Source organism: Carettochelys insculpta, chromosome 1 (genome assembly GCF_033958435.1).
Source record: "Carettochelys insculpta isolate YL-2023 chromosome 1, ASM3395843v1, whole genome shotgun sequence".
Classification (NCBI taxonomy): Eukaryota; Metazoa; Chordata; order Testudines; family Carettochelyidae; genus Carettochelys; species Carettochelys insculpta.
The window spans coordinates 302728213-302740827 of NC_134137.1; the positions used below are offsets into that span (position 1 = coordinate 302728213).

Sequence of the window (12615 nt, forward strand, 5' to 3'; positions counted from 1 at the left end):
CTAGCCCTCTGTCTGCTCCTTCATGTCGCTGGGGGTTGAGAAAGTTCTGAAACTTAGGCCTGGATAACCTCAGGCAGGGGAGAGCAGATTTTGGGCCCAAGTTGTATTGAATATTTTAGTATATTTAGTGATGGGGTATTTCTTATCCCTGATGAGGAAATTCAGCTCTACACCTTATTACCATTATCTGGAAAATGCAACATCTCCCTGCCTGGGTTGATGGAGAAATAGAAATGTTTGTTTTGTTGGAGCTTCTCGTTTCTGTTCTCCATGTTTAGAATGGTCATTCAAGTAGACTTTATCCTCACAGCAAACAGCTTCTTTCAGATTTTTGCTTGGGCTGTTGAATATTTAGTTACCCAGTCATCTGAGTCAGTGCATCTTCAACTTCTGTGCCATGAAGCGGATTTCCATATAGTGCAGTGCAATTGAATAAACCCTGCTTCTGGGAATAGGGACTGTCTCATAAGCCCTGTGCTGCTACTGAGGGGAAAAATACTCCTTGTGAAAACACGCAGTTTAATTGCAGATCTTCCATAAATGAGCAGCTAGGAGTATGAATTTGGGCTAAAAAAGCCCCCAGTTCCTTAACCATTTGGGGTTTTTTGCTTATGAAAATACTCCAGTATCAAGGCCATTTGATATTAATGTGCTAAATCATACTATACAAAAAATCCCAAATATTTATTTCAGCAGAGCCAAGATTAAGGATTACTGCTTTGTCATTCATAGTCTGAAACTCTAACTTGCTAAATATTTTAAAGCCTTTAGTTTGGGTATCACTCAAAATTAATATCAGTGTTTTGAGGATACCTAAAAGAATAAAGGTGCATTTTAAAATAGAGCATGGATGTTAGGCACATGATTCGCTACTCATATTGACAGGATTCTGTGCATCTTTCTTCAAGGTATGCTTACAGAATGTTAGATTTTGGAGAGATAATCTTGAAGGAAGTTTTCATGATTTCATAAAGCAGAAGAGATGTGGCTACATGAGCACTCTGGAGAATGTGCTACAAGTCACACAAGTTGGTAAAAGAAACAAATGTTTTGATTGTGAACCTGGCAAAGCTCAGTTAAAAATGGATGAAAATGCAAAAGGAATTTTAATATTTGGAGAACATTTTGATATATAATTACTCACATCAACTATGCATGCAAACTGATACTTTGGGGTTGACCCTGCTACCATTGGCTTGGCTTCATATAGTTTTAAAACTTGGGCTGCTTTTTCAGTTTCTCAGCTTGACAGATACATCCACACTAGTTCTCCATTACTTTGATGTTCATTATTTGCCTTGTTGACGTTTGACCCTTGACCTGATCTTGGAACTCCTTACATGGAGGTGTTTGTATTGGTACTTAGATGCAAGAAGAAGAAGTTGCTTAAGGAAACCCTACAATACAAATAGGGGAAATCATTGTTTAAATTATTTTTTTAAATAGACTTTGCTGTAAGCAAGAGGACTAGTGTGGCTGGCAGTTAGCATGGCCCATTATGTAAGTGTTTGACTTAGGCTATCAGGTTATACAGGCTTTTTTCAATGTAAACTGTGGGGATAAACATGTAAACCACAAAAGCACAAACTTTGGTTGAAATAGGGGTTTAGGGAATTTGTAACTATGAGGTTAACTGCATTAACACATTGGAAATATTGTGAAATGTGTGAATGCAAACACCCTAGTCTGCAGTAAGGCCTAAGTTATGGTGCTGCAGAAAGACATGTGGACAGTGTACCAAGAGGTAATTCAAATATAGTCACTGGTGGATGAAGGGAAAATGGATATAAAATAAGATAAATGTCCAATAGCTACTGGGTTCAAAAGGGTGATAAGATGGAGGAAACGTGGATCATCACATTCCATTTATGATGTTCCTTGCGTACCGTTTTCTTCTATCTTTGTTTTCTACAGTTTCCATGGTGTTCTGAGTTTGCCAGTATTGGGTATTGTTACTTTCTGTCCATCTATTGTCTACATACTAATGCCAATGTTCAGAGTTATTTGGACGTTAATGTTTTTGAGTTTCTGTGTGTCGCATAATCCCGTACTTTATAATAAATTTTAAACTGCTGCCTAAGTAAAGAATCTGTTATCAGTGACTTTTGCAATTTGCACTTGAAATTAATCAATGGCTGCAGAATGTCTGGAACAAGTACTTAGAAAATTCAGCGTGTACATATTCAAAAATGTAGGCATGAATGGAGAGGGGTTTTTATTAATTGCCATATATGGTTAGCTTTTTAAAAATGTTAGCTCTTGTGTGTCATATTCCTTCACCATAATAGGTAGAGAACAGCAATGAAAAAACAGATGTTTTGAGTTAAGATTTAAATTTATCAAATTAGAGCTATAATTATCCAGAAACATGTCGTCGTCATTTTAACCCTTAACATAGGAAACCATATAGAAGAAACTACCTCTATTTTCAAAAAAAGCAAATGTTCTTTTTTTCCCCCTTCTCCAATGCACAGGCCTGTGTTTTGTTACCAAGTGGTATTTTGAAGATGAGATTTGGTTAGATGTAGAAATTACAATGCAGTTAAATCCAGTTGGACACGTACTCCTAGCAATACACAAAACAAGATACAATTTTGTACCCTTAAAAAGGCAACTACTTGGTAGGGGTACCATATAAAAAAAAGAGAACACCCTTGAGAGGGAGTGTATCTGTAACAGTATCTACAACTCATGGGCTGTGTCTACACTAGCCCTCTTGCTAGAAGTGGGCATGGTAATTAGCCTGATCAGAGAATACTAATGAAGTGCTGCGATGAATATGGAGCACCTCATTAGGCTAATACTCCCTGTGGCAACTTTGAAGTTGCAAACTTTGAAGCACCAGCATGCCGTGTAGACATGAGCACTTCAAAGTAACCGCGGCTACACAGCATGCCAGTGCTTCGAAGTTTGCAGCTTTGAAGTTGCTGCAGGGAGAATTAGCCTAATGAGGTGCTGCATAGTCATTGCAGCACTTCATTAGTATTTTCTGCTCAGGCTGAATACCACACCCCCTTCAAAGAAGAGGGCTAGTGTAGGCACAGCTGCATTGTGTTAATGTGTTATGGCATATATAGTACATTAATACAACATGAGTTGATATATACTGGTTGAGATGCATTCTTTCTTGGGGTGTCCCTTTTTCTAAAGGTCAAATATGACAACCGCAAACTGCTGTCCTACCAACCTGGGACTAGGATTCTACAGCTTTAGGACTGATCTGAGGAGATCTGGATGGGTGATGCTGACTGACCAGTTCAATGAGGAACAATCTTGACCATAATTAATTGAAATTAATCACGGTCGGGAATATGCAGGGGTCCACATTTTTTTAATTAGAGAAACAAAGAATAAGTCAGGCAGTTTGCTAGGCCATGAGGAAAGGGTGGCAGCAAAGGGAATCTTCAGGCATTCAGTCTTGGCAGGTGTGACCTGCGTCAGGTTTGAAGATTGCTGATATGTAGACACAGGGGTCCCAGGGGATGGCGGGGAAAGGCCTTAGAAGCTTCTTGCAGCTTCCCCTAGGAAACCAGTTCAGGATTGTGTGGGGATGGAAAGGGTCCTGATTTTAGGGTTCATTTAGATTGGGAAAAGCTTCAGCTTCAGCCAAGAAAGCAGGGAAGACAAGCCTCTTGTTGGCATTAAAATTCTGTGGAGGAAAGTATGAGTTCACATGTTACCGCAGAGAGGACAACAAGGCCTTCTTTCCAGAAATGGTTAGCAGAAAAGCCAGAGGATGGAGTTTGCTCAGTACTCTTCCCATGCACCAGCTGTCCATTACCAGCTACACTCAGTAAGCTACTGTAATGCTGCCTTTGCCACCAGGTGCCTCTCTGTCCACTGCTGAGCAAGCAAAGACTACAGCTAATAGCTGTAGCCTACGGCCTGCTGAACTTGCTCTTGTTTGCAGGCCCCGAGGTGGAGCAGTTGGAGTAGCACCTTCCCCTTATCTTGTTTTGGGGTAAAGGTCTGAAAGCAGCTGTGGGCAGAAGGGTGGGGGCAGCTCTGAGGGGAACGGGATAAAATAAAAGAGGAGGGAATGGGAAGGACAAGGTCAAGAGGCAGTTTGAGGGAGGAAAGAATGAGAGGGCTTTGGCCTTGGGAGGAGACAGTGCAGGACCTTCTGGGAAACAGAGGACGACCTGAATGATTTCACATGGATATCTAGGAGGGAAATAGAACAGACTGGAGATGGTGGGGATTAGTGAGAGCGTGATAGTTCAGTGCATCCTCTGAAGTCTGCTCTGGTGCAGTACAGAAGCCAATCAAAGAGAGGCAGCAGGACAGCAAAGTGAGCATTGTGGAGGTGACTCTTCCTTTTTTGTTTATTTTTAAGAGATGGGCAGAACGGTGTAAACAAATCCTTTCTAAAATTTATTCAAAGGAGCTGGATTTATAGAGTTGGGGAGTGTTTGTGCATCCACCCACTTTCAACCTTTGGGGCAAGATTATTCCATTGCCCTGAAGTTTAATAGTGCTTGTAATGGTTAGGGTTTGGATCTAAGGAGCTCCAACTCACAGAACTGGGGAGAGAGATGTTTGATCTGAACAAATAAGGCCTGTGAATGGAAGAGTTTACAGTCTGTTTGTGAAGGACTTCTGTTATGAGTGTGTGCTCTCTTTGGAGCAGCTGATTGACCAATCATGTTCAAGCTGGTCTAGGTCTCAAAAAAGGTTTTCTTGCTATTTGCCAGAAATGTCATAAGCATTATTTGCCTCACCATTGTTTAGTGCAGCTTTTATTGACACACTTATTTGTTTTTTCCCCCTAATTTCTCTGTCAGACCACACTGAAAATTCCTTTTATTTGAATGACGTGTGTGTGAGATCCATTCCTAGCCAGATTCAGTGAAATTTAAAGGCTAGTGTCTAGCATTTGTCAGGCCCAAAAAGAATGCCTCTTCTTAAACGGTGCGTCTACACTAGGAACTAACTTTGAAGTTAACTTTGAAGTTAAGCACTACATCAAATTAGCCAGCAGAGAGTCTACACACCTTTTTCCCTTACTTCAAAGTCCTTGCTACATTCCTGGGAATGGAGTAGTGCCTGACTTTGAAGTTTAACTTTGAAGTAGGGTGTATGTAGATGCTCTGCTTGGAAGTTTCTTATTTCAAAGTTATTTTTGTAGTGTAGGTACAGCCAAAGATGTTACTGTTCTAAGCGTTTGTGATGTCATAGCCCTCGCTACCAAAGTTGTGTTGAGGAGAAAGATGACTTAAAGTATCTTTTTAATATTTGTCAAGGTTTGTATAAACATGGTGTAGATTTGCAAGGTGTAGTTCAAAAAGTGGTCAACATAACATACTATTCATATAGACTAGACTGAGCCAAAATAGGAGTTGTTTTTAAAGCTGAGCTTTGAACGTGCATTTTGGTCTGCCAGGTTGATCCTGCATTGACAGCAAGCCTACGTTTTTTCTTATTTGGGTTGAGATGAAGAGATGTAATATGTTTGGTATTCCTCTGGAACTGTGATGGTGTTCTAAGTTGAAGTAGCGCTCTGTGAGGCATTTGTTTGAGTACTGTGCCACATTCTGAATTTAAAAAATTCTCCAGATCAAAGGGGCACATCTTAAATGGATTAAAGACTGGCAAATTGACAGAGCTCAATAAATAATTGTCAGTGGGTAATTGTCTTTGAATGAGGATGTTTCCAGTGGCATCTCTTGGTTCAAGGTAATATTATTTAAAAGAGACTATACAATCTTTACTCTTAAAACTTGCAGATGGAGTAGTAGATAAGGACAGATCAGTTCTACTGAGTGATCTAGCTTTCTTGGTAAGGTGGGCTCATTTGAACAGCAAGTTTTAAAACACTCAAATGCAATCTCATACATCCGGGTAGAAAGAATGTAGGCCACATTTAAGGGACTGGAAAACTCTGTTTTACTTTGATGCTAGGAAGCAGAGTCATAGGGCTTATGGTAAATAACCAGCTGAAAACCAGCATAGTGCTGTAGCCAAGAAAGCAAATGAGATAATTGGATGTACAAAAAGGGAAATGTTAAGCAGAAGTAAGGAGGTGCCAAAGCACTGGAAAGGACATTAGTGAAGCAGCTGCCAGCGCACTGTTTACTTCTCATGCCCAAACTTTAAAAGGGTGTTGGCAAATTGATGAAGATTCAGAAATGAGAAACAAGAATCACCTGGGCTACATCTACACTAGCATATTACGTCGAAGTTGCCTATTTCGATGTAAGGACATCGAAATAGGCTACTTCGACGCGTATCGTCTACATGTCCTCCAGAGCTGGTGTCGTCAATGTTCAGTGTTGAAGTAGCGACAGAGAACGTCAAAAGGAGCCATCCCAGAAGGAAATGCGCAGTGTCCACACATACAAGTGCTTCCCATCGAAATAAGGGGCCAGCAAAGCCCCAAGCTGCTCCCTTAAAGGGCCCCTCCCAGACGCACTCAGCCCGCACAGCACGAGATCCACAGAGCCAACAACTAGTTGCAGACCCTGTGCACGCAGCATAAACCCCAAGCTGCAGCGGCAGCAGAAGCAGCAGCAGCCAGAAGCCCTGTGCGCTAAGGGCTGCTGCACGGGGTGACCATAGAGCCCCACAGGGGCTGGACAGAGCGTCTCTCAACCCCTCAGCTGATGGCCGCCATGGAGGACCCCGCTATTTCGAAGTAGCGGGATGCAGATCAACTACACATGCCCTAATTTGACATTCAACGTCGAAGTAGGGTGCTATTCCCATCTTTGGATGGGAATAGCAATTTCGATGTCTCGCTGCATAACATCAATTTCAACGTCAAAATAGCACACAGCATATATAGACGCTACTTGTGCTATTTCAACTTTGTTCCAGCTACTTCGAAGTAGCTGGCTAGTGTAGACGCACCCCGGGAGTCTGAAAACCTGCCTCACAGTCAAAGACTAAAGCAACTCAATCTACTTAGTTGCCTCAAGGGAAGTTTTGAGAAGTGAGTGGATCCTGGTATAGAAGTATCTAGGTGGGAAGAAGATCTGATAGTAAAGGGAGCTTTACTGTAGCAGAAATAGGCATAATGAGATCCACTGGCTGGAAACTGACACTGTACAAAATAAGCTTAGAAATAAAATGCAATTTATTTGAGAGGGGATAATTAATCATTGCGATTATTTATCAAATGATCTTGAAGTATTTAAATCAAGATTGTGGATGTCTTCCTAAAAGGTATGCTCTGTCTTAAGCAGAAGTTAAATGCTTTTGATGTAGAAATTATTAGGTGCAATTGTATGGCCTACATATACAGGAGGTCAGACTAGACAATGATTCTAGTCTTGTCTGGGCTTCAAGTGTATAAAGAATGCTATGTGTCCATGAAGCTCCTGGGAAATATCAGCAGATGTTTGGTAGAAGGATTATAAAGCAACAAAATAGCAGCCTGTAATGAAAGTTCCCATAGTGAGACTACCAAAGATCTAGAGTTTCTCATTTTGCCAGTTGAGAGACTCTACTGCATATTCCCATGTCTAGTCCTTCTTTCCAAATTAAAGGGAAAAATCGACTGTACAGCTTCAATAATCTATTTCACAAGCAAAGACTTATGGGTAGTGTTTGCTAGCTTTAATGCAAAAATGGATCAAAACAGCAATTCTAGTGTAATTGTGGCAACTTCTGAGTAGAGCTAAAAGGGAGTGGTAGGAAAGACTTGGAACATACGGGGAATTTCTCCCATTTGGTTTACAAAGTATTAGGTGATATATGATGCCATTGTGTGGACAGCAGCAGAGGTCAGCATGCAAATTTAAAGAAAAGGGCATCTGTGTATGTATGGGAATATATGCCTTCGATTAACTATATAAAAACACAACAGCTATATTACAGTCACTTAAAAACATTACGTTTATTCAGAATGAGATGCAGAAAGAGAATGAGAACCAACTTGGCAGCTTCTTAGTCTTTTGACAGATTTCATTGTAAAGATTGTATTTCTTGCTTTCTCTCTTGTTTGTAAAATTTGTAATAAATGTAACATGCTTGATAAGAGTGTAAAGGCATCTGTCTAGCTGAGTTCTATTTTCCTTCCTTTCCCCAAACCCCACCTTCAAATTATGTGTAAATGGGACATTTATTTTTGCTGTTAAAAGGTGCCAAGTCATTTGAATATGATCTTTAATGCCTTCCTGTATCGTGAACAATCTGTGTGTGAACAAGTAACATAATGAATCCTAGTTGCCTGTTAGGCATAGATGTTGGCAAGTATCATTTTGTGATCTTGAAAAAAAGAACGGATTTATTCTTAAGAAATAGTTCAAAGTAATGTCTATATAATGTACATTCACCTGTGGATCAATTTTACAGTCAATAGTTTGTGTTAAGATTTATTAAAGTGATTTAGATTTCATGGTTTGTGTAGAGTGGCTTCGAGGTTAAAAATGAAGACTGAGAAAAATGTAAAATTATTTCACTCTTTGGATTAGTATTGCTTTTGAAGCCATTTCTAAAAGGACAAATAATGAGAAAGAAGGCAGTGTTGCATTACATGTGTTAAGTCAGTATAAATATAAACTGACATATTTCTGTACCCAGGTTTTTCGTTATGTTTTCAGTACGTAGGAGATAAAAAAAAAATAAAATAATTTTTGACATCACATGAAAAACAATGCATTTTTTCAGCTAGGTAAAAAGACTGTGCAATAATTGTATAGAAATATTTAAAATTAAACAATGATCAGAAATGGTGAGAGCTAGTATGTTTGTTAATAACTGAAATGATAAATTAATCATTGTTATCAAACATAGCTATAAAATGAATCTCAGACATACTCCAGGTTAGTCAGAAGAGGTCCTCTGCATTTCATTGCTTGCTTGCCTGAAATGAAACTGTGTTATTGGTTAACTGGGATGCTTAGCATAATCACTTTGCTAGGCTGTGGTGGAGGGAGGTGATTATCACTGGGAACAGATGGGCAGGTCCATAGCATTGCCAGATTCTGCACAAGCTCCATTTACTGTAGGTTCTAGCTTTCTTTTCTTAGCAATCCTCATTTTTATTCTTCCTGCGTGTTCTAAAGAACTAGCTGAACTAAAAGGTCGGTGACAGAAGACCTTACAGTTTAACTCATAAATATAGGAGTGGGGAATTCAAAATGCTGTCACTCTGTATGTGAATGGATGGAGCAGATTTCATTTCATACAGTTGCCTCCCTAAATATATGAAAGGATTTATCTGTAAGCTTAACGATCTACTCTGCATCTATATCTCCTTGTGGATTGTATTTTGTCTGTGATCAGAAATGATTTTCTCAGATATGAACACTGTCTCTGGCTCCCCTAAGGTGCACCCGCCTAATGGAACCCGATTTTATACTTTTCAGGTAAGTGTAGTTTAATTACATTGGTTATTTAGAAATTGAATAGAGGTAACTTTGAATTAGAATAAACTAAATAGGATAAGAAGCCTTTATGTGTATTGGTGTTTATTTGAGGAAGAAGAGATGTAAGAAATGAGTATTCTCAGAAATCAGTTTACTTGCTTCACGATATATGTCTGTAATTGAAGATGAAGTTGCATTGAGTATATTTTTTATTATTGATTATTTTCAATAATAGCATTATTCTCAGGTTCAGTAGATTCTGTAATTTCTTAGCCAGAGCTACATTAGAGTTCACAATTAGTTAAGAATAGACTCTTAGTTGGCATCATTACAAATTTCAAATTGTAATATTAAAAACTATTTTGAAACTTTACATATTGTACCTATGTTGATAGAGAAATATTTTTAATAGTCTAAATTTAGGCTAATGCTTTCTGGGCTTTTTTTTATTCATTTGGATAGTAGTAAAATATGAGCAATAGACAGCACAACAGGAATCTTTTGTTAGGACTATTAAGGTTTTCAGCGTGCAGGCAACTTTCACCTCATGCAGGTGAATAGTATTCTGTGCTGCAGCTAATTATTAATAAAGCTGATATTCCTGACATGCAAGGCTCTTATCCCTAACATATTTCAGTAAATTTGAAGAATGATATCTTTGCTTTTAATCTAGAATAGGGATAGACAAAAACACAATTATACCCCATAGCACTTTGGCCAGGCTTAACAATTCAAACCCATCATTATTTAAAGTACTGAATCTTTTTCTGCTCATCTTTAAAACAGAGCTCTCTGCCTGCTTAAATGTGTGCATCACTCTTGACTCAATAATTAGTATAAGGTATTATAAAATAGCACCTTCATTAAATATATGACAAACTGAATAAATTCCTGAACAATCAATATGATGAAGAAAATGTTGTGTAAAAACACTTAGCACCCAATGCATTTGTTACATCTGTTGAACTTGAAAGAACTTTTGTGTACCTTTTTTGTTCATATTCCCTTCCTCTATTAAGCTACTATTTTTAAGCCTGCCATTCTGTCCTTCCTTGCGCTGATGTCTACTGGTAGTTGAGGGCTGTGCTGAAACAGTGTGCATCTACCTCACAGCAGATATCTGCTGATCCTGGAAATGATTCAGAGACATGAGTGCCCCAGGGCTGTTCTTCTGCAGAATGACTACTTTTTTCACACACTGAGATCTAAACATTCTTTACAGTCTCCTGTTGCTGGGATCTTTTACAGAGCTCTTGGCATCAGGTATTCTTTGAGTCTCTTAAATTTAAGGGTCAGTATAGTCAATACGCTCTGTCATGTCTGTTTCATCATGTGTTGTTTTATGACAATAAAGCCTTTGATAGTAACTTGATAAAGGCTATTTTATTGACATTATGGTTAGAGTATTTTCACGTGGACAAAAGTATCTCTCAACAACTGGTTTATTTATCCACAGGATTTTGGGGTAAGAGGGCATAATGTAAAGTAAAAAAAATTAACTAATTTCCAGTTACATTCTGGATGCTATGTGAGCAGTATAACACTGACTGATCTTGGAAAATGAAGCTGCTTTAGAAGGATATACTCTCAATGTACTACTGCATCTGGGTGTCACTGGGACACCATTAACATATAGCGAGTTATGTCTTTCTTCTTATGGTATTGTTTTTGTAGTTTGCTTTTAACCCAGTCTCATACGGTAAAACCAATATGTATAATTTTAAAAAGTAAATAAAAGAAATAGAGATGTAAAGCACCCCTGCCCTTTTTCAAATCTCATTTCGGACCCCACTCATTTCCTGTGCTGTGATCTTACCTTTAACTTCCATTCCTATCCTAAAGACTCCTTCCCTCCTGTCCTATTTCAGCCCATATTTTTAAAAAGATAAGAATAGGTACGACTGGATTAATGAATCTGTGTTTATTAGTTTTCTCTCTAATACCGTCTTTTGTTACTTTCCCTCTTTTTTCCATTAGCTTTATATTTTTATATTTGTCTAATTTGAATTGTAAACTCTTAAGATACGGACCATCTTTTACTGTAATACTTGTAAAGTGCCATGTTAAGGCACTGTATAAGGGCCAGGGAAACTTGTATACTTGAATTAAGTTTTAAGCACACAAATAGTACTGCTGAAGGTGTAGGGACTACAGACATGCTTACAATGATGTACAGGAGGAAGTATTTATGTTAGGGCCCAAACAGTGGGTTATTAATAAAGCAGCTGTTAAAATTACTTTTCACTGACTCAGAATTGCAGTATGTAATATTATCCTATGGGCCTACAACTGTATTAAAGAAACAAAGCCTGTGCACAAATCATGTTTGCTACATTTTTTCAAATGGAAATTCTTGATAAATAAGACATATTTAGACCTGGCATGCCAGTGAGTCATAGTTGCCTTATATACATGTAGCTAGCATAACTCCGCTTGTGGGCAGAGCCAAAACCACTAGAGAGCTCTGTTAAGGATTTTGAGGAAAGCATTTAACAGATTATTAATTAAATTTGATGACTGATCAACTTATTTTAATATGGGTTAAATACAGAAAGCTGAATTATGCTGCTTTTCTTCATTTAATACTCAGTGTCTTTCAACTTTTGCTAAAGCAGCATATGAGTAAAGATGAAGGATAAGTGTTGGAGTCAGCTTCTCAACTGAAATTTTTCAAAAAAGCATCAAAGGAGAGGAAATTAAGAAGTGTGCCATCAGTATGCAAATTCACAGACATTTTTACATGATTTATGTTAAGCACATTATGGTAATAGATGCTTTCTCTCAAATGAATTTATGAAATTAAAGTTCCATGTGAAACATGAACGGGAATGAACAAAATTAGCATTTATTTATTTATTTGTTTGTTTGTTAGATTATTTATTTATAACTCATTTATGGTGTATTGTACACTTGTTGTCCTTAACACCTAGGCTACATCTACACTAGCACACTATGTCAAAGTAGCCTATTTCGAAGTAAGGACATTGAAATAGGCTACTTCAACGTGTATCATCTACACATCCTCCAGGGCTGGGGCTGTTGACATTCAATGTTGAAGTAGCAACGGGGAACATCAAAAGGAGCTGCCCCAGAAGGAAATGCAGTGCGTCCACACACACAAGCGCTCTCCGTTGAAATAAGGGGCCAGCAAAGCCCCAAGCTGCTCCCTTAAAGGGACCTTCACAGACACACTTGGCCTGCACAGCACGAGATCCACAGAGCCAACAACCGGTTGCAGACCCTGTGCATGCAGCATAGACCCCCAGCTGCAGCAGCAGCAGCCAGAAGCCCTGGGCTAAGGGCT

At 38.7% G+C, this 12615-nt stretch overlaps 1 protein-coding gene across 3 annotated transcripts in view; it reads left to right on the top strand.

Annotated features, from left to right (window-relative positions):
- The window catches only part of PPFIA2 (PTPRF interacting protein alpha 2), a 607969-nt gene that overhangs the window by 151033 nt on the left and 444321 nt on the right, over positions 1-12615 (top strand). For 2 of the 3 annotated variants that reach the window (XM_074984008.1, XM_074984007.1), the window contains exon 1: positions 9231-9311. The exons of the other annotated variant lie outside the window; for it this stretch is intronic. In XM_074984008.1, coding sequence (XP_074840109.1) covers positions 9231-9311 — 81 coding nt within the window. Of the gene's footprint in view, positions 1-9230; positions 9312-12615 lie in introns of those variants that run through there. 3 annotated transcript variants of the gene reach the window in all.